The sequence below is a fragment of the Abramis brama genome (genome assembly GCF_963993115.1).
Source record: "Abramis brama genome assembly, chromosome: 11".
Classification (NCBI taxonomy): Eukaryota; Metazoa; Chordata; class Actinopteri; order Cypriniformes; family Leuciscidae; genus Abramis; species Abramis brama.
This window is the reverse complement of record NC_139973.1, coordinates 10,434,450-10,455,303: the sequence shown is the minus strand read 5'-3', so window position 1 is coordinate 10,455,303 and position 20,854 is coordinate 10,434,450. Positions and strand designations below refer to the sequence as shown.

At 39.3% G+C, this 20,854-nt stretch overlaps 3 protein-coding genes and 2 pseudogenes across 6 annotated transcripts; all 5 read left to right on the top strand.

Annotated features, from left to right (window-relative positions):
* Window positions 1-1,162: 1,162 nt before the first annotated feature.
* Window positions 1,163-5,693, top strand: LOC311092728 (green-sensitive opsin-2-like; annotated as a pseudogene). The gene is made up of 5 exons: window positions 1,163-1,485; window positions 1,566-1,734; window positions 1,855-2,027; window positions 2,110-2,378; window positions 5,018-5,693. The product of its transcript is annotated as a green-sensitive opsin-2-like (transcript).
* A 2,570-nt stretch (window positions 5,694-8,263) lies between these two features.
* LOC311092355 (green-sensitive opsin-2-like) lies at window positions 8,264-9,639 on the top strand (annotated as a pseudogene). The gene is made up of 5 exons: window positions 8,264-8,587; window positions 8,663-8,831; window positions 8,952-9,117; window positions 9,200-9,439; window positions 9,526-9,639. The product of its transcript is annotated as a green-sensitive opsin-2-like (transcript).
* A 1,154-nt stretch (window positions 9,640-10,793) lies between these two features.
* Window positions 10,794-12,827, top strand: LOC311092354 (green-sensitive opsin-1). Its single transcript, XM_084129012.1, has 5 exons — window positions 10,794-11,224; window positions 11,307-11,475; window positions 11,562-11,727; window positions 11,823-12,062; window positions 12,255-12,827. The coding sequence occupies exons 1-5, from the start codon at window positions 10,864-10,866 to the stop codon at window positions 12,363-12,365; spliced, it is 1,047 nt and encodes a 348-aa protein (XP_083985138.1). The 5' UTR covers window positions 10,794-10,863; the 3' UTR covers window positions 12,366-12,827.
* A 1,619-nt stretch (window positions 12,828-14,446) lies between these two features.
* Window positions 14,447-16,720, top strand: opn1mw2 (opsin 1 (cone pigments), medium-wave-sensitive, 2). The gene is made up of 5 exons (XM_084128717.1): window positions 14,447-14,863; window positions 14,943-15,111; window positions 15,301-15,470; window positions 15,605-15,840; window positions 16,021-16,720. The coding sequence occupies exons 1-5, from the start codon at window positions 14,503-14,505 to the stop codon at window positions 16,129-16,131; spliced, it is 1,047 nt and encodes a 348-aa protein (XP_083984843.1). The 5' UTR covers window positions 14,447-14,502; the 3' UTR covers window positions 16,132-16,720.
* An 879-nt stretch (window positions 16,721-17,599) lies between these two features.
* On the top strand, window positions 17,600-20,426 carry opn1mw3 (opsin 1 (cone pigments), medium-wave-sensitive, 3). 2 transcript variants are annotated; one of them, XM_084128714.1, is made up of 5 exons: window positions 17,608-18,294; window positions 18,405-18,573; window positions 18,884-19,049; window positions 19,139-19,378; window positions 19,512-20,426. In XM_084128714.1, the coding sequence occupies exons 1-5, from the start codon at window positions 17,934-17,936 to the stop codon at window positions 19,623-19,625; spliced, it is 1,050 nt and encodes a 349-aa protein (XP_083984840.1). In that variant the 5' UTR covers window positions 17,608-17,933; the 3' UTR covers window positions 19,626-20,426. The 2 variants fall into 2 exon arrangements, with proteins under 2 accessions (XP_083984839.1, XP_083984840.1); XM_084128713.1 differs by having other exon boundaries at window positions 17,600-18,294; window positions 19,139-20,426.
* The last annotated feature ends 428 nt before the right edge of the window (window positions 20,427-20,854 follow it).

The following is a 20,854-nucleotide window of genomic DNA, read 5'->3' as shown; positions in this document are numbered from 1 at the left end:
TCACCATTCTGTTCTGTTAAGGTTCGTTTTCATGGACTTCAAGTTTGTTTTCATTTGTCACGTGTCTTTGTTCAGATTCCCACCACTCGTTTGTCTCCTTGGTTACCATTATCATTAGTTCATATGTGTCAGCTGTATGTGATTAATTATCCTCGTTTGTGGAAGTTGTTCCATCACCTGCACTCCTTGTCCGGTGTTGTTCGTGTCTGCACGCTGTGTGCTTGTGTGCTATATTCTTCATTGAACTTAAGCATTACAGTTGCTATGTTTTGCCGCAAGACAACAATTGAAAGTAAATTTTCTGATGTATTTGCAGGAATATAATATGAAGATTGTACAAAGTAACATTTCCCTTTAACAACACTATGAAAATGGGTACAAAATGGGCTGCCAGCTCACTGTTTTGGGTTGAATGGATCACATGTCTGATGACCAATAATCACTTTTTGAATACCAAATACCTTCCAGTCCACACTATGTGTACAGTGTTTTCAAATTTATTCACTTGGGAGAGTGATTTTAAAAAGCTGGACACAAATGGCGTCTCAGTGTAGACAGAAGGCCAAAATGTAGATAAAATGTGCATTTTCAAATTCAATGTGGACATAGCTTTAGATACTACACTATTTATGCATTCAGTCTAATTTGTTATTTAGCCAGTCTGTCATCCAGCCAATAGGCCAGTACTACTGTAGTCTTTGGGACTAGAGTTTGTATTCACACTCTATGGTTAGCACAGGGTGGCTAGTGCAAGTTGAGAAGGACTGGCTAATCTTTGTGCATCCCTAGTGAGCAGAATCCCAAACAAGACTCTAAACCTATTACCTAATTTTCAGCATTTGCTTGCCTCTGCATAGAGCTTGCAGGCTAAACGAACACTCAAACATCCCCTGAACAAATCAAACCATCAAACCTGCTATCATATATATATATATATATATATATATATATATATATATATATATATAATTTTTTTTGTATAAAAATGATCTTTGTATCAAGCTGAAGATATATATGCAGGTACAGCAAACTGAATAATTTAATAATTTACAGTCGTATGAAAGGATATTGTGTGTAATAACCAGCCTGATCTCATGAATTGTGTCTCTATTGCACGCATTGTATTTATCTTGCAATTTAAATGCAAAAATTAGTTTTTGCAATGTCCAATAGGACTGGGCTCGTCAGGAATCCTTTTGAGTACACCCAGTACTATTTTTAGCAGAACCATGGAATTTCAAGGCTTTGGGTTTCTACATGTTTTTACTGATCATTTTTGGTTTACCTATTAACGGGCTCACATTGCTGGTTACAGCTCAAAACAAGAAACTCAGATAGCCGCTCATCTATATTTTGGTCAACTTGGCCCTTGCTGGCACAATTATGGGCGTTTTTGGATTCACGGTTTCTTTCTACTCCTCGTGCGTTGGCTATATGGCAGTTGGGCCCACTGGTTGCATGGAAAAATTTTTTTTGCAACACTTGGTAAGAAGCAAAGAAAAACCAATTTGGTCCCAAGAACTGTGATATACTGTTAACTTTACACTGTCGCCCTGTACTAACAGGTTAAGTGTCTCTTTGGTCTCTGGTGGTGCTCGCTGTTGAGAGGTACATTATTGTGTGTAAGCCAATGGGAAGCTTCACGTTTTCTTCAAACCACGCGTTTGCTGGCATTATTTTCACATGGATCGTGGCCAGCAGTTGTGCTGTGCCCCCACTTTTAGGCTGGTCCAGGTAAATCTCTTCTATCGAATCACTAGATATTGTAACCCACAGGAGGTTTCTTATTGTGATTACAAATATGTGGCAAACTTAAATGAGCCTAATATCTTTAAACATTTTTTTTTAATGCAGATACATCCCTGAAGGCATCCAGACATCATGTGGACCAGATTACTACACCCTTAATCCGATGTACAATAATGAATCATTTCTCATTTACATGCATACAAAAATTTACCCATTTTTGTATACCTGTCACTACAATCTTCTTCACCTACGGAAATCTTGTGTGCATGGTCAAAGCTGTAAGTTTGCTTAGTCCATTTACATTTCAATACTGTCATGAACAATATTGCATCATTATTTTGGTTTTCACCAAATCTTTAGGCAGCAGCTCAACAGCAGGACTCAGCGTCCACCCAGAAAGCTGAGAAGGAAGTGACACGTATGGTCATCATGATCGTTTTGGGCTTCTTAGTAGCTTGGGTTCCCTATGCTAGCTTTGCTGGCTGGATCTTTTTAAACAGAGGGGCTGCCTTCTCGGCACAAGGCTTTGCAATTCCCTCATTTTTTTCCAAAAGCTCTGCCTTCGAGTGGCCCATGGTGGCGGAGGGGTTATGGTATGGGCAGGCGTATGTTATGGACAACGAACACAGGTGCATTTTATTGATGGCATTTTGAATGCATACCATGGCGAGATCCTGAGGCCCATTGTTGTGCCATTCATCCACGACCATCACCTCATGTTGCAGCATGATAATGCATGGCCCCATGTTGCAAGGATCTCTACACAATTTTTGGAGGCTGAAAACATCCCAGTTCTTGCATGGCCAGCGTACTCACCGGACATGTCACCCATTGAGCATGTTTGGGATGCTCTGGATCGGCGTATACATCAGCGTGTTCCAGGTCCTGCCATAGCAACTTCGTACAGCCATTGAACCAACTAGTGGACCAACATTCCACAGGCCACAATCAACAACCTGATCAACTCTATGCGAAGGAGATGTGTTGCACTGCGTGAGGCAAATGGTGGTCACACCAGATACTGACTGGTTTCCTGATTGGTTAGAACACACAACAGACTAAATGTTTGTGCTGTTTGGTAGAGGCCTTAAAGTTGGCATAAAACCAAAGTTGTGATATAATTTTCTTCCCTATCGTTATGTAAAGTGAAACAGCTTCTCAAGGAAAAAACGTAGGGCAGGACTTGATTTTATCCATTGCTAATTGGCTGGATGATTGTGGTTTGCTATGGCTGTGATCTCATGTGAGTGACAGTTTGCCCCGCCCTTGCGCCAGTAAATACATCATCAGAGAATAGATTTCGCTGCACATGGGAGGGAAAGTTGTTTTTATGAAAGATTATTAGGGCACATGATTTAAAAAAAATGATGTGTATGGATAAATCATTTACTGCCATTAAGTACTGTAGACATTGGTGTACTTGGTTTAACTCTATCTACTGCCAGCAGAGTCTTATCCAGGACACTTAAACTTATTACCACCTGGCTTGAAACCAGTGTTGGGCAACTACCTAAGAAGTGTAGCATGGTCAAGCTACTACCAGCTAAGTTTACAAAAAGAAGTGGACTATAGTAAATTAGGCTATTGTAAAGATTAAGTAAACTTAATCAGAGCAGTATTCCTCTGATCTAAATACTATAAGCATTTTTGAATGAATGGACATGAAAGTAAATAAATAAAAACTAGAATACAACTGAACCAAAAACAAAATGATGAAAAGCAGGTTTTTATTAAATATTTGGTCATAAAAAGATACAAAATGTAGAACAGGGCATGGCCAATGACTCAAACCAACAAATTGTTTCTTTTTGAACCGGTTCGTTCTAAACAAACAGGTACATTAACTAAAATGAATCAGGCTTTCCATCGTGAGAGAGGGGGTGCTGTAGGTGGTTTGTCACAAATTCATTTCTTTGCTCACTCAGTTGTAGAGCAATGCACAATACAGCATGACATGAAACTGTATCGGTTTGATATGCTACGGCACTACTTGTTGGAAAAAGTAGAATGTTACTGGAAAAGCTACACTATTACAGTGAAAAAAAACTGTGGTACGGTAACTCTACTGAAAAATGTTGGCAAGTTACTAGTAGCATCGCTACTTTTACTTTTTGCTGTCCATCCATGGAAAACCTGATGCATGTCTCTTCACTTACCCGGAAAAATGCTATGTTTAAAATAATGTTGTGCTTTAACCATTTTTAGTTTTAGGTGACTGGGCTGACCACAGAATTTAATCTAAAAATGGCTTGCTTATAGGTGACTGAAACCAGGCTAGGTGAATAAATGCTCTCATGTTTTGAAACATATTTGAGGGTTTCCAATGCTATGGCCACATTAATTCTGATATATTTTAAAACAGCATTTTATTAACGAAATGCATGCTCTCTGTTCACACTACAGTTTACAGTAGTTGTCCAAAAGTTCCTGGTTCAGACTGAAACGTCTAAAAGCTCTTAAACCACCTCATAAGTGCATGCATAACCATAATAAAAGCTAGTTGAGATGATACAGAGACCAGACATACCAAGGTTCTCATTCTAGGCTTGATTTTGAACTCAAATTTGTCATTCCATGAGTGGTCTAATATATAGTTGCTGTCACCATTCTGTTCTGTTAAGGTTCGTTTTCATGGACTTCAAGTTTGTTTTCATTTGTCACGTGTCTTTGTTCAGATTCCCGCCACTCGTTTGTCTCCTTGGTTACCATTATCATTAGTTCATATGTGTCAGCTGTATGTGATTAATTATCCTCGTTTGTGGAAGTTGTTCCATCACCTGCACTCCTTGTCCGGTATTGTTCGTGTCTGCACGCTGTTTCGCATGTTGGCTGTTGGATTATTCTAATAAACCTTGTGTGCTATATTCTTCATCTTCATCTTGATTGAACTTAAGCGTTACAGAATACCGGACCTAAAAAATGGATTACAGGGCTAAATTTTTTCAAAGACTTTTGTTGTCTCAACAATAAGACCCTGAAGATATTGTTCTGGATTGGGGCAACCTTCCCTCCGCGTCAGCCAGAGCCCGTGCAGAAGAGGACAGAGCTGACCCATTGCCCCGGAAGTGGAGCTCTATCGTAAGTCTGAACAGGGGTGTGAGCCCACGACATCAGCAGACGAGGGAGTCGTAACTATTGAAAATGAGGACTGGCTGATAAACTTCGAGGAAATATCATCTCCTACCCTATCCCACCTAGTACCTTAATCATCGCTGGACAGCACTAAGGACTGTATGAACTGTGAGTTCCCCATTTCTTTTCTCTACAGGGACTGTGCTATTTTTACCGTTTTTCTGTCATGTATTGCTGCACCACGAAGCTCAGCCAGTCCTCCAGCCCCACCACTGCCAGATGTCTACAGCCCTGTGACGTTGAGCCAAAGTTTGTGCATCCACCTGCAGCGCCCATGCGAGAGGATCCTGCGGCGCCGCCTCCGGCCTTTGACCTCTTCGCTCCATCTTGACCTTTCGGCTCTGTCTTGGCTCCTCTCACCTTCGGCTCCACTGGAGACCCTCAGACTTGCGGCTCCACCAGGTTGCCTCGTCCTGCCGGCCGCTGCACTCCGTCCCTCCACCCCTACAGCTGCAGTGGGTTCCTCCTTCCCTTGGGCGTCGCCTCTGTCCTCCATCACACCGGCTCCACCTCAGCCCTCAAATACTCTGGCTCCGCCTTTGACGATCGTCACCACGGCATCGCCTTGGTCTACAGTACCAGCGATGTTGCTCATTTCCATCGGCTCACCCTTCTGCACCTGTGGATCCATCCGCCTCATCTCTGTCAGTCGTCCCCTAGTTGTTGTCAGCCTCAACACCATCTTGGCTACTCCCTCCCTCTACTCCGCCGTGGGTTGTCGGCTCTGGGGAGCTCTGGGTCCGCGCCATCGGACTTCCTCCACCAATACCACCTGGGTCTCATCATCCCACCAACACCATCCCTTTACCTGATCATTCTGCCATCACCATCTCTTTGTCTCGTTGTGCCCTCATCCCCATCCCTTCACTGCATCCTGTCACCATCTCTGCCCTTGTCCAGCCATCACCATCCCTTTACCACATCCTCGTCCTCCTGGAATTGTTTGCGTCTGCAAGCTGTTTCGCATGTTGGCTGTTGGATTATACTAATAAACCTTGTGTGCTATATTCTTCATTGAACTTAAGCATTACAGTTGCTATGTTTTGCCGCAAGACAACAATTGAAAGTAAATTTTCTGATGTATTTGCAGGAATATAATATGAAGATTGTACAAAGTAACATTTCCCTTTAACAACACTATGAAAATGGGTACAAAATGGGCTGCCAGCTCACTGTTTTGGGTTGAATGGATCACATGTCTGATGACCAATAATCACTTTTTGAATACCAAATACCTTCCAGTCCACACTATGTGTACAGTGTTTTCAAATTTATTCACTTGGGAGAGTGATTTTAAAAAGCTGGACACAAATGGCGTCTCAGTGTAGACAGAAGGCCAAAATGTAGATAAAATGTGCATTTTCAAATTCAATGTGGACATAGCTTTAGATACTACACTATTTATGCATTCAGTCTAATTTGTTATTTAGCCAGTCTGTCATCCAGCCAATAGGCCAGTACTACTGTAGTCTTTGGGACTAGAGTTTGTATTCACACTCTATGGTTAGCACAGGGTGGCTAGTGCAAGTTGAGAAGGACTGGCTAATCTTTGTGCATCCCTAGTGAGCAGAATCCCAAACAAGACTCTAAACCTATTACCTAATTTTCAGCATTTGCTTGCCTCTGCATAGAGCTTGCAGGCTAAACGAACACTCAAACATCCCCTGAACAAATAAAACCATCAAACCTGCTATCATATATATATATATATATATATATATATATATATATATATATATATATATACAGTGAGGAAAATAAGTATTTGAACACCCTGCTATTTTGCAAGTTCTCCCACTTAGAAATCATGGAGGGGTCTGAAATTGTCATCATAGGTGCATGTCCACTGTGAGAGACATAATCTAAAAAAAAAAAAAAAATCCAGAAATCACAATGTATGATTTTTTAACTATTTATTTGTATGATACAGCTGCAAATAAGTATTTGAACACCTGAGAAAATCAATGTTAATATTTGGTACAGTAGCCTTTGTTTGCAATTACAGAGGTCAAACGTTTCCTGTAGTTTTTCACCAGATTTGCACACACTGCAGGAGGGATTTTGGCCCACTCCTCCACACAGATCTTCTCTAGATCAGTCAGGTTTCTGGGCTGTCGCTGAGAAACACGGAGTTTGAGCTCCCTCCAAAGATTCTCTATTGGGTTTAGGTCTGGAGACTGGCTAGGCCACGCCAGAACCTTGATATGCTTCTTACAGAGCCACTCCTTGGTTATCCTGGCTGTGTGCTTCGGGTCATTGTCATGTTGGAAGACCCAGCCTCGACCCATCTTCAATGCTCTAACTGAGGGAAGGAGGTTGTGTTATGACCAAAAAGTTCTATTTTGGTCTCATCTGACCACATGACTTTCTCCCATGACTCCTCTGGATCATCCAAATGGTCATTGGCAAACTTAAGACGGGCCTTGACATGTGCTGGTTTAAGCAGGGGAACCTTCCGTGCCATGCATGATTTCAAACCATGACGTCTTAGTGTATTACCAACAGTAACCTTAGAAACGGTGGTCCCAGCTCTTTTCAGGTCATTGACCAGCTCCTCCCGTGTAGTTCTGGGCTGATTTCTCACCTTTCTTAGGATCATTGAGACCCCACGAGGTGAGATCTTGCATGGAGCCCCAGTCCGAGGGAGATTGTGATGTTTAGCTTCTTCCATTTTCCAATGATTGCTCCAACAGTGGACCTTTTTTCACCAAGCTGCTTGGCAATTTCCCCGTAGCCCTTTCCAGCCTTGTGGAGGTGTACAATTTTGTCTCTAGTGTCTTTGGACAGCTCTTTGGTCTTGGCCATGTTAGTAGTTGGATTCTTACTGATTGTATGGGGTGGACAGGTGTCTTTATGCAGCTAACGACCTCAAACAGGTGCATCTAATTTAGGATAATAAACGGAGTGGAGGTGGACATTTTAAAGGCAGACTAACAGGTCTTTGAGGGTCAGAATTATAGCTGATAGACAGGTGTTCAAATACTTATTTGCAGCTGTATCATACAAATAAATAGTTAAAAAATCATATATTGTGATTTCTGGATTTTTTTTTTTAGATTATGTCTCTCACAGTGGACATGCACCTACGATGACAATTTCAGACCCCTCCATGATTTCCAAGTGGGAGAACTTGCAAAATAGCAGGGTGTTCAAATACTTATTTTCCTCACTGTATATATATATAATTTTTTTTGTATAAAAATGATCTTTGTATCAAGCTGAAGATATATATGCAGGTACAGCAAACTGAATAATTTAATAATTTACAGTCATATGCATGAAAGGATATTGTGTGTAATAACCAGCCTGATCTCATGAATTGTGTCTCTATTGCACGCATTGTATTTATCTTGCAATTTAAATGCAAAAATTAGTTTTTGCAATGTCCAATAGGACTGGGCTCGTCAGGAATCCTTTTGAGTACACCCAGTACTATTTTTAGCAGAACCATGGAATTTCAAGGCTTTGGGTTTCTACATGTTTTTACTGATCATTTTTGGTTTACCTATTAACGGGCTCACATTGCTGGTTACAGCTCAAAACAAGAAACTCAGATAGCCGCTCATCTATATTTTGGTCAACTTGGCTCTTGCTGGCACAATTATGGGCGTTTTTGGATTCACGGTTTCTTTCTACTCCTCGTGCGTTGGCTATATGGCAGTTGGGCCCACTGGTTGCATGGAAAAGTTTTTTTTTGCAACACTTGGTAAGATTTAGTCCCAATTTGGTCCCAAGAACTGTGATATACTGTTAACTTTACACTCTCGCCCTGTACTAACAGGTCAAGTGTCTCTTTGGTCTCTGGTGATGCTCGCTGTTGAGAGGTACATTGTTGTGTGTAAGCTAATGGGAAGCTTCAAGTTTTCTTCAAACCACGCGTTTGCTGGCATTATTTTCACATGGATCGTGGCCAGCAGTTGTGCTGTGCCCCCACTTTTAGGCTGGTCCAGGTAAATCTCTTTTATCGAATCACTAGATATTGTAACCCACAGGAGGTTTCTTATTGTGATTACAAATATGTGGCAAACTTAAATGAGCCTAATATCTTTGAACATTTTTTGTTAATGCAGATACATCCCTGAAGGCATCCAGACATCATGTGGACCAGATTACTACACCCTTAATCCGATGTACAATAATGAATAATTTCTCATTTACATGTTCACCTGCCATTTTTGTACACCTGTCACTACAATCTTCTTCACCTACGGAAATCTTGTGTGCATGGTCAAAGCTGTAAGTTTGCTTAGTCCATTTACATTTCAATACTGTCATGAACAATATTGCATCACTATTTTGGTTTTCACCAAATCTTTAGGCAGCAGCTCAACAGCAGGACTCAGCGTCCACCCAGAAAGCTGAGAAGGAAGTGACACGTATGGTCATCATGATGGTTTTGGGCTTCTTAATAGCTTGGGTTCCCTATGCTAGCTTTGCTGGCTGGATCTTTTTAAACAGAGGGGCTGCCTTCTCGGCACAAGGCTTTGCAATTCCCTCATTTTTTTCCAAAAGCTCTGCCTTGTTTAATCCCATCATATATGTGCTGCTCAACAAACAGGTACGAGCTCTTAAATGATGTCTTAGCTGAAGCCTGGAATCATTTTATGTTCATGTGCTCATGAATGATTCTGTGTTTCTTTTCAGTTCCGTAGCTGCATGTTAACCACCCTCTTCTGGGGAAAAAATCCTCTTGGAGATGATGAGTCCTCAAGCGTGTCCACCAGTAAAACAGAAGTGTCCTCAGTTTCTCCAGCATAAACGTGCCTCTCTGCCTCTGCAAAGTCCTGCTGAAACAACGAAGATCGGTCTTGTCAAGTTGTATTTATGAAGCATGTGGATATTTATCTATTCCTTCTCTTCAGTGAATTTCAAACTTAAACTCACCAACTCTGCTCATCACTGTTATGAACGGCTTTGCTGGATTATGTACATGTATGTTTCCCTATCTTAAGTAAAAAAAAAGCAAATAAAAAAAAGACCAAACATTCTGTTCAATATATAGGTTGATTTATTTGCATGTATTAATATTTGTAAGAATTTTTACAGTTTTAAAAGCCATACAAATCTCAAACGTTTCCTAAGTAAACATCCGTTACCAATTCTAGAACTCCATATTTTTACTCTGATGGATCTTAAAAAGTTTTATTTTTCTGTTCATATGCACATTCATCACATACACACATTCTTATGTAAATATTCTTTGAATACTTGTATTAAATAGCTGTATAAATAAATAAATGCATGCTTGCAAACAGAACATTGAACTCTTGTTTTCTTTCTCTTAATATTTTAAGATAGCATACACATTTGGTTAGGTTATAGGTGGCTTGAAAGAAGAAGAAAAAAAATAATGCCTGGAATTCTGTCTTCTCCATAATCCTCTTATAATGAATTTGCCAACTGGATAATTGCATGCTGGCAAACAAATGATTAACTAATAAATCCATTTACATGTCAGTTCATGAAGCCATTCTTAAACTGATTTTCTGACTGCCTTTTCAGTCTAATAGATGTGTAGATGCGTAAACATGATGAACGATATTCAGTAATGTCTTAAAATATTTTTAAACGGACTAAGATTTAACATGAAAGATTTAAGGCATACAAGGAACTTGTAGTGTATGAAAGCTTGAGGAGGTGGAAGTCGCATGAATGAGATGAAGAATTGTGAGCACATTTGGACTTTCAGCTTACCTCAGTGGCTTAAGATGCTGCTTAAGAGTTGCGCAAAGCTAAAAACTAATCTTTGTAGAAAGAAATGGATATCATGCTTAAAGGGAGGGACAAGCCCCAAGGTCCAATCAGTGGCTGTTATGAACTTTGATCTGAGCCAAATAATCTTATTGGTGACACCCGGTTCCAGTTTTGGTCTCCTTAGAAGAGTACATAAGCATGCCTGTTGCTGTCCACTTGGGGTTGACCATCTCTTGAGTTAGCAGCTGCTCATATTTTAACTTTAGATTTAATTTGAACAAGGGCAGAATGAATGGGACAGAAGGGAGTAACTTCTACATCCCCATGTCCAATAGGACTGGGCTTGTGAGAAATCCTTTTGAGTACACCCAGTACTATTTAGCAGAACCATGGAAATTCAAGGCTTTGGGTTTCTACATGTTTCTACTGATCATTTTTGGATTACCCATCAATGTTCTAACCTTGGTGGTTACAGCTCAACACAAGAAACTTCGGCAGCCACTCAACTACATTTTGGTCAACTTGGCTTTTGCCGGCACGATTATGGCCATCTTTGGATTTACAGTTTCTTTCTACTGCTCACTTATGGGCTATATGGCTCTAGGTCCGCTTGGCTGCGTAATGGAAGGTTTTTTCGCAACAATTGGAGGTAAGTGATAACTAACAATCCATTTGGATGTCTTTTTAAAGCGGTGCATTCCAGTGGACTAACTTCTAATTCCTGTCAACAGGTCAAGTCGCTCTTTGGTCTCTGGTGGTGCTTGCAGTTGAAAGGTACATCGTGGTGTGCAAGCCAATGGGGAGCTTCAAATTTTCTTCAAACCATGCGATAGCAGGCATCGCTTTCACATGGGTTATGGCCAGTAGCTGTGCAGTGCCCCCACTTGTGGGCTGGTCCAGGTAATTGCACTGAAATGGTTTGCAGAATTACTTGAAGTCTACTTTGATCTGCTTACTGTTGCTTAGTATCAGTACTGTTCTTCCAGATATATTCCAGAGGGGATGCAGACTTCATGTGGACCAGATTACTACACGTTGAATCCTGAATTTAACAATGAATCTTACGTCATGTACATGTTCAGCTGCCATTTTTGTATACCTGTAACCACGATATTCTTTACCTATGGCAATCTGGTCTGCACAGTCAAGGCTGTATGTATAAGTTTAAATCATCAATGCTTAAAAATCTTTTCCACATACACTAGATGGTCACACTGCATCCCTAACTGGTTCTTCATAAATTTCAGGCAGCAGCTCAACAGCAGGACTCAGCGTCCACCCAGAAAGCTGAGAAGGAAGTGACACGTATGGTCATCATGATGGTTTTGGGCTTCTTGTTGGCTTGGGTTCCCTATGCTAGCTTTGCTGCCTGGATCTTTTTCAACAGGGGGGCTGCCTTCTCGGCACAAGCTATGACTATTCCTGCCTTTTTCTCCAAGACTTCAGCCTTGTTTAACCCCATCATATATGTTCTTCTCAACAAACAGGTGAGTAATATTTTCACAGAACAATACTTATTTTACAAAAAGTTATTTTACAATATGTTTTCACAGCATATTACTTCCACAGATTAAAAAGTAAAAAGAAGTTTAAAGTATTAAAATATGTTAATATTGTTGTAATGATTCCCTTTGCACTTTAAATATGGAATGAATTCAGTTTCCCTATCTCATTCACAGTTCCGTAGCTGCATGCTGAATACCCTTTTCTGTGGCAAGAGCCCTCTTGGTGATGATGAGTCTACGGTGTCAACAAGCAAAACAGAGGTGTCCTCAGTGTCTCCAGCATAGATACTCGGCCTATACTCTGTGCGCCATCATACAAATGGAATGAGTTCACAGACATGCAGCATATCGCTGACCGAATGGCTAAATGGGCTTTGTAACAGACTCTGTAACTGCTATTTTTTTCCCCCAAGACCATACACATCCATTTTATGGCATTTAAGCAATATAATTCAAGAATGACTGGTTCTGAAGTTAAAGAAAATGTTATATTTACTGGATTTAAGGATTAATCTACTCTAATTTTTTCTCAATAAAAAAAATATTTGAACTGACCTGCAAAGTGTTTTGCACAATATCCCGTCTACCCATGTACCAATATCATTTCTGTTCTGAATGAGGTCATTATTTTTTTTGTCATTCTATTGTCTGTACTTCATGAATTTTTCTGGCTTGATCAGGTCAGTTTCTGTAAATATTTTATAAAATGCTTAGTACATTTAAATAAAAGCATGCATTCAAAATGTGTCTTATTGCTTATTGTCCTTGTTTTAACTGGTTACTGTCACAGACTGTCAAGGATCTGAAAGGGGACCCAGGCGCAAAATAGCTGTGAAGTTTTTTTTTTTATTGACAAGACTGTAGACAGGGCACAACAAGGAGAGTGAGGTGTGAAACAGTTCGAACAGTAGGGCTGATGACGCGATGACAGACAAGGAGGATGACCACTGAAACCAGTCCTGGGTGACAACAGGCTTGAGGACTGCAGAAGAAGAGGCAGCACCAGGTGGAATGATGGTGAGGAAGACCAGACAGGAACACAAGGAACCAGAGGCTTGATGATCTCTTAGCTGTAGCACCAGTCTAGCTGGATCAGGAAAGGAAATCTCAGGAAATCTCAGGATGCACTGAGCAAACACTTTACTGGAACAAGAGCAGAGATAAACTGCACACACAGGCAAGCGAACAGGAACACACATTATATAAATATTATATAATATAAAGGGACCAGAACACATGAGGATCAGGTGAGCACAATTAGTGAAACCAGGACTAGACGTGGCCTAAACAAGGGGGCATGGTAACTGGAAATGAGGAGGTGGGACAAGAGGAGCACATGGCGAACACAAACAAAGACAAAACCATGTGCTAAAGGACAAGACAAACAGGGAAACATTAAACAGTGACAAGGCGGGCAAGACTGTCAGGGCAGGAACCTGACAGGTTACTATTTTTTTTTAAAGAACTTAACATGAATGTAATAAAAAAAAAAATTATTCCGCCCTTTCTAATGAAGATATATCAACCTTTCAGTGATCAGTTCTTAAAAGAAACATATTTTTCTTAGTGTGAAGCACATTTTAATAATCTAAAGAACCCCTTTTCCACTATAAAGAACCTTTTGGGCAATAGAAAGATTCCACAGATGTTAAAGGTTCTTCATGGAAGAGTGTGTGTATATATATATATATATATACACACATATTGTTTGCTTCCTTTTTCTTTCCTTAATATATATTAAATTCATAGATGTTTTTCTCAAGTTTTCATGAAGTATAAGCTTCATGCTGTTTGTGCACTTGCTCGTGAGCTGCTTTAAAACAGTTTCTACAATTTATGCGAAGGTATAAAATAAATGCAAATAGATTAATACTTAGTTTTCCCTCCTATAATAATTCAGTAACAAAATCCAGTCAGTTGTTTCAAAAATAAAGACCATCCTCTTGGCATCACTTCAGTCATAGATCAATTGTTTAATTTTACATTTTCATATTCAATTCTTTCCAATGTCAATAGTTATCATTCCGGTTTACTCTTGACTGTGGTGTTCAAACACGTCCAGGATTCAAGTGTGCATGACAGGGGCTTGTGAAAATGTGAATGCTGTATGCAGCCCATTCCACTGGATTATCTCTCATCCTCCTACTTAAAAGAAAGATTACATGGTCAAAGATTTGAAACCCTAATCTCCATGAGAGGAGATGGATATCATATCAATCCTGGTAATGAGCCAAGTAGATTCGTTCCAGTTGGTTATGAAGTCTGGTATCCGCCAAATCTTCTTAAAGGTGACACCTATGTTAATTGTGAACTTTGCTAAAGGTATAAAAGCAGGTGCCTGGAAGTATTTGTGGAGTACACTTTTGCTGGTGGTCTCTTGGCAAGCTTGCAACACGTCTGCTCTTGGCTCCTCCTCAGCAAGATGAACGGCACTGAGGGAAACAACTTTTACATTCCTATGTCCAACAGGACAGGGCTAGTGAGGAGTCCTTATGAATATACGCAGTATTACCTGGCAGATCCATGGCAATTTAAGGCACTTGCTTTTTATATGTTTTTGCTGATTTGCTTTGGGCTACCGATCAATGTGCTGACGCTGCTAGTCACAGCCCAGCACAAAAAGTTGAGGCAACCTCTAAATTTTATTTTGGTAAACTTGGCTTTCGCTGGAACAATTATGGCCCTTTTTGGATTCACGGTTACATTCTACTGCTCTATTGCTGGTTATATGGCTCTGGGTCCATTGGGTTGTGCTATTGAAGGCTTCTTTGCTACACTTGGTGGTAAGAAGATTTCAGAATTGATTAATATGTTTTGTTGTTTGGGATTCCATGTTTGACTCATTTTCTTTTTTGTCTACAGGCCAGGTTGCTCTGTGGTCTCTGGTGGTGCTTGCAGTTGAAAGGTACATTGTGGTGTGCAAGCCAATGGGGAGCTTCAAATTCTCCTCAAACCATGCAATAACAGGCATCGTTTTCACATGGGTTATGGCCTGTAGCTGTGCAGTGCCCCCACTTTTCGGCTGGTCCAGGTAAGTCGCTCATGCGCATTAGAGACTTGTAATCAGTGGAAAAGAGATCAAGGCTCAAATAGTAATTAAAAAAATTCTTACATTAACTTTCAAAGTTATTAACAAATATTATATGATGTTTAACCAATTGATTGATGTCAACTAAATTATTAAGTTGTTTTAACTAATTATTTCATTGTTTCAATACAGATACATCCCAGAGGGAATGCAAATTTCCTGTGGACCGGATTATTATACCCTGAACCCAGAATTCAACAATGAATCCTATGTCATTTACATGTTCAGCTGTCATTTTTGCATTCCAGTTACAACCATCTTTTTCACTTATGGAAGCCTTGTTTGCACAGTCAAAGCGGCAAGTGCACATCGCACCACACATACTTGCAATATTTACTGACTATTAAATATAAAAAAATATTGAATATATTTAAATCATCAAAATATGTAAATTTTGCATATATTTAATTTTTTTAAATATTATTCTTTCAGGCAGCAGCTCAACAGCAGGACTCAGCGTCCACCCAGAAAGCTGAGAAGGAAGTGACACGTATGGTCATCATGATGGTTTTGGGCTTCTTGTTGGCTTGGGTTCCCTATGCTAGCTTTGCTGCCTGGATCTTTTTCAACAGGGGGGCTGCCTTCTCGGCACAATCTATGGCTATTCCTGCCTTTTTTTCTAAGTCCTCTGCCTTGTTTAACCCCATCATATATGTGCTTCTCAACAAACAGGTGAGCAACATTGGACTTTTAAGTAGGCATGCTTTCATCCATAAATAAATAAATTACAAACCATTCTTTTAGTCTGAGACCATTTTGTTAACCTTGAGATAGTATGACTGCACTATGAAGACGTAAATGGAATGAAATGGCTATTTCAATTCTAGCATTATTCCTCTTTCTAATCCTCAGTTCCGTAGCTGCATGCTGAACACCCTTTTCTGTGGCAAAAGCCCTCTTGGTGATGAGGAGTCCTCGGTGTCAACGAGCAAAACAGAGGTGTCCTCAGTGTCTCCTGCATAGAATTATTTGCCAACTACGTTTTCTCAATGATTCCTTTAATGTTTTTGAGTCCACTGTCTTCAACAAGCATAAGTCTCCGTGGATCAGTTTCTGTAATGCTTTGAAAATCTCTGTAATTATCATCCAGTTGGGCCATGTACCTCTTCTCTCTCTGCCTTGGAACATTTTAGTTTAAAGAAGACTTTTAACCTGACCCTGACTCTACTTTGTTAATGCAGACTCTATTCTCTATCCTCTATTCTCTTCAATAAAAAGAGCATGGGTAGATTAGTTTGCGCAATGCTCAACTCATGGTTTATCTCATGTCTCTCCACCAATGCTTCAACACAAAGTATAGCTCACCACTAAATCTAAGCATAAGCCTCTTTTCTTGACATCATCACATCAAAAGGTCATGACCAGAAATGCTTAAAACCCCCCAAGGGTTCAGTGAGAAGCATAATAATACAAAGAACTAAGTCAATGACACGATGCACTATTCTGTTCATTTCATTTGTTTGTTTTTAGCTGTTTTGTCAGCTTTTTTATGTATATATTTTCTAAATGTTATACATATTGAAAAGTAGAATAATAAATACATGCATACAAACGTTGTTTTTGGTGATTTGTGTGTCTAATTGATGACTGATGGTAACCATGTTAAGATCTACAAATATAAAGCTACAAATTGAGATCAAAAGACAATTCATTCTCGAACTAAACCTATAAACATGACATTTTTGACAAATTGAATTGAACTGTATTGGACGTGGAGCTTGCAATTAATTTAGTGATTTATATTCTGTTTTATATAAAGTGATTTGAATGAAATGCATTATGCTAAATGATAATTACAGATGTGTGAAATGTGAATATGTGAAATCAGAATGGAATGAAAATATAAATAAATAAATATTAAAGAAAATAATGAAAACTACATTCTCCATAGTTTGTAAACCCTTCATCTTATTTGAAACAATTACCTTTTAATAGTATTTAATCGCCCTTAAACTTCTCCTTTTTCTCCATTTTGAGTTATTCTTGGATAATCATATTCATACATTATGAGAAAAAAAAGGCTAAATCATCTGGAGTCATTTGACCATTACCAGGCTGTTTTCACACATTGATGGCATCATCCCATACATCTCATTGGAGTGACTTCTAATTGTAATTGATCGAAGTAATCTTCTAATTAATCATCCATCCACTTGTTCTGTGGCATCTTGTATTACAAAGTTCATGACAATGAGTGTCATGAACTTTGTAATACAAGATGCCACAGAACAAGTGCTTAGCACAACTATTAGACCTCCAGGACTCTGACAGACTAACATAAAACTATGGGACTCTTATGGGAATTATGGGAAGTCTTAATCTGACAGGAAATCCCCTTTAAGTGTGTTATTGTCCCTAATAAGGAAACAAGTGTATCGTGTGTATAAGAAATAACAAAACATCATACAACAATCACATTTTTAATTTTTTTTTAAACATTTTTTTTATTGAAATAAATAGAGTGTTGCGTATACTCACTCTGTACTGACAAACAATATAATTTCTTTAATACAAGAATCTCAAACATCAAAATAGTGTCAAGATCCAAAGCTTCACTGGGTGATTAACACAAAAGTGATTATGTCTGCACTTATCATTCAAATCCCACATTGTAACGCCCTCCCCATCTTACGCTCCTGGATTTAACCCTTATAAGGAACCACAGAGGGATATATAAACACACCTGATGCACCTTTGCAAATAAAGAGCAGGTCCAACACAGCAGATCGCATCCTCTTCCAGGTCTGGATCACTAGTAGGCAAAGATGAACGGTACTGAGGGAAACAACTTCTATGTCCCCATGTCCAACAGGACAGGGCTAGTGAGGAGTCCTTATGAGTATCCGCAGTATTATCTTGCTGAGCCGTGGCAGTTTAAAGTGCTTGCCGTTTACATGTTCTTCCTCATCTGCTTGGGTTTTCCCATCAATGGCCTTACATTGTTGGTTACAGCTCAACACAAAAAGCTCAGGCAACCTCTCAACTTCATTTTGGTCAACCTGGCTGTGGCTGGTACCATCATGGTTTGTTTTGGATTCACGGTCACTTTTTACACAGCAATTAACGGCTACTTTGCTCTGGGTCCAACTGGCTGTGCGATTGAGGGCTTCATGGCCACACTTGGAGGTGAGAGAAATTAATATAATGTATGTTTTTGGATTGGTTTGGTCACTAGGTATAGTTAGCTGTACAGTATTTTGGGTGCAATTGATGTTAATATTTTATTTGCTACACAGGACAAGTTGCCCTTTGGTCACTTGTGGTGCTGGCCATTGAAAGATACATTGTGGTTTGCAAGCCAATGGGTAGTTTCAAATTCTCAAACACCCACGCTTTGACAGGAATTGGATTTACATGGGTAATGGCCATGTCATGTGCGGCTCCCCCTCTGGTTGGCTGGTCCAGGTTGGTCTAATAAGACATTATGCAATTAATTAGTTCTCCGTTGTAGTGTAGAAGTGAGTACAACAAACATTTCAGCTGAATATGATACTTTTTTTTATTTTGTCAACATACAAGAATATTAGCTTACTTTTAATTTATGACTGTAAAATGTACTTTTACCAACTAAACACATGGACTTTTGGAACTTTTATTGCATGAATAACGTTCTCTCGTAGTCATTTTCTCGATTTTAACTGAATAGATTGTACACATAGTTTTTTAAACGAGAAGAGGTTCTGAAATCTAACTTTCAGGTGCTTTTCTTTAACAGATATATTCCTGAGGGAATGCAGTGTTCATGTGGACCAGACTACTACACCCTGAATCCTGAATACAACAATGAATCATATGTTGTCTACATGTTCACCTGCCATTTTATGGTTCCGGTCACCGTAATCTTCTTCACCTATGGGCGGCTTGTTTGCACCGTCAAGGCGGTATGAAAAGTCACTATAAACATTCCTGTAAATTCTCAATTATTGGAATACTAAAATGACATCTGCCTTGTTTGTTTTTGCTCACTTAGGCTGCAGCTCAACAGCAGGACTCAGCATCCACCCAGAAGGCTGAGAGAGAAGTAACAAAAATGGTCATCCTGATGGTTTTGGGTTTCTTGGTGGCTTGGACCCCTTATGCCACTGTTGCTGCTTGGATTTTCTTGAATAGGGGAGCTGCTTTCAGTGCCCAGTTCATGGCTGTTCCTGCCTTTTTCTCGAAGAGCTCATCCATATTTAATCCTATCATTTATGTGCTGCTAAACAAACAGGTAAATCATATATCACACTTGCTGGAATGGAAAGTAACATCCTACACATCCCATTCCCAAACTACTACCTCAGTTATTAAAGAGTGGCAAAATGTCCCCAAAAATGTACTAAATGAAACATTGTCTTTTACAGTTCAGGAACTGCATGCTGACCACTATTTTCTGTGGAAAGAATCCTCTTGGCGATGAGGAGTCCTCAACTGTGTCCACCAGCAAGACGGAGGTGTCCTCTGTATCTCCAGCATAGACTTTTGAACCTCTCACAGATTATGTTCTTTTAGTCATTGACCAATTTGGGGATCAAAAAAAAGAAAGAAAAATAAAAGACAGTTGAATTAGTTTCTGGTTGCGTTCACTATCACATTTACTGAATTTAGAGCTCAGGGTTTATTGGGTGATCAGTGAACATTGAAACTGTGGTTTTATTTTTATGTGCCGGGAGGCAGAGATTATGTTATTTTAGTCAATGACCAAAACTGAATTAGTTGATGCATCTCATAAGGTTGTGTTCACTATGACATTAACCTGGTGGACTCACATACATTTGTTAAATAAGTAAAAGGCTTAAAGGGATAGTTCCAAAAATGAAAATTATCCCATAATTTACTCTACCCTCAAGCCATCCTAAGTGCATATTCTTCTTTCAGCCAACACAATTAGAGTTAAATTGCATCGTTTGGCTTCAGAAGGCCTTTATTAACCCCCTGAAGCCGTATGGGTTACTTTTTTTGATGGATGGATAAATCTTAAAAATCTCAGGTGATACTCACTTCCATTATAAAGCTTGGAAGAGCCAGGATATTATAATAACTTTGATTGTGTTTGGCTGAAAGAAAAAAGTCACATAGGCCTACACCTATGGCTTGAGTGTGAGTAAATTGTGGGATCATTTTCATTTTTGGGTGAATAACCCTTTAATGGGATTTAATGGGTTATCTGTTGTTATTTTTTATTAACTGGGAGGCTAACATTTATATCTTTGCCCTAAAATGTGTACATATTTTGTAAATAATAAAAAAGGATAGAAATAAATACTGGCATTAAAAGAGATGTCTTTGTTTCCATTATTTATGAATTGATTTAATTTTGGTTTGTTTGCACAAATATTGGCTACTGTATGATACTGAAACTGAAATTAGTTTACCATAATTTAGCAATAGTATAGCTAGCGCACACTATTTTAAATCAAGACATACAACCCAAGTAGTGCTAAAATACAATCCAATCCACCCTACATTCAGTCTGAAACAATCCTCTCATTAAGGCCAGAAATCTGTTTGCAATATACTGGACTGAGCTCTTTTAAAGTCTCCAATGCCCCATCAACCATTTATTGGCTAATTGAGTGTTTTATTTCATCTTTAATTTAGATAAAGTTTGCAAAACTTTGGAATATAGAAAATGTATAGTTCCTTGACTCTATTGTGTTTTGTATGGCAGACAAAGTATGAAGCAATAATAGCACCTTAGTAGACC

Coding starts and splice junctions, on each gene's coding strand:
- opn1mw3 (XM_084128713.1), top strand. CDS start 17,934: ATGAACGGTACTGAGGGAAACAACTTCTATGTCCCCATGTCCAACAGG. Junction 18,295..18,404: donor CTTCATGGCCACACTTGGAG/GTGAGAGAAATT, acceptor TTTGCTACACAG/GACAAGTTGCCCTTTGGTCA. Junction 19,050..19,138: donor TTGTTTGCACCGTCAAGGCG/GTATGAAAAGTC, acceptor TTGCTCACTTAG/GCTGCAGCTCAACAGCAGGA.
- LOC311092354 (XM_084129012.1), top strand. CDS start 10,864: ATGAATGGGACAGAAGGGAGTAACTTCTACATCCCCATGTCCAATAGG. Junction 11,728..11,822: donor TGGTCTGCACAGTCAAGGCT/GTATGTATAAGT, acceptor CATAAATTTCAG/GCAGCAGCTCAACAGCAGGA. Junction 12,063..12,254: donor ATGTTCTTCTCAACAAACAG/GTGAGTAATATT, acceptor TCTCATTCACAG/TTCCGTAGCTGCATGCTGAA.
- opn1mw2 (XM_084128717.1), top strand. CDS start 14,503: ATGAACGGCACTGAGGGAAACAACTTTTACATTCCTATGTCCAACAGG. Junction 14,864..14,942: donor CTTCTTTGCTACACTTGGTG/GTAAGAAGATTT, acceptor TTTTGTCTACAG/GCCAGGTTGCTCTGTGGTCT. Junction 15,112..15,300: donor CCACTTTTCGGCTGGTCCAG/GTAAGTCGCTCA, acceptor GTTTCAATACAG/ATACATCCCAGAGGGAATGC.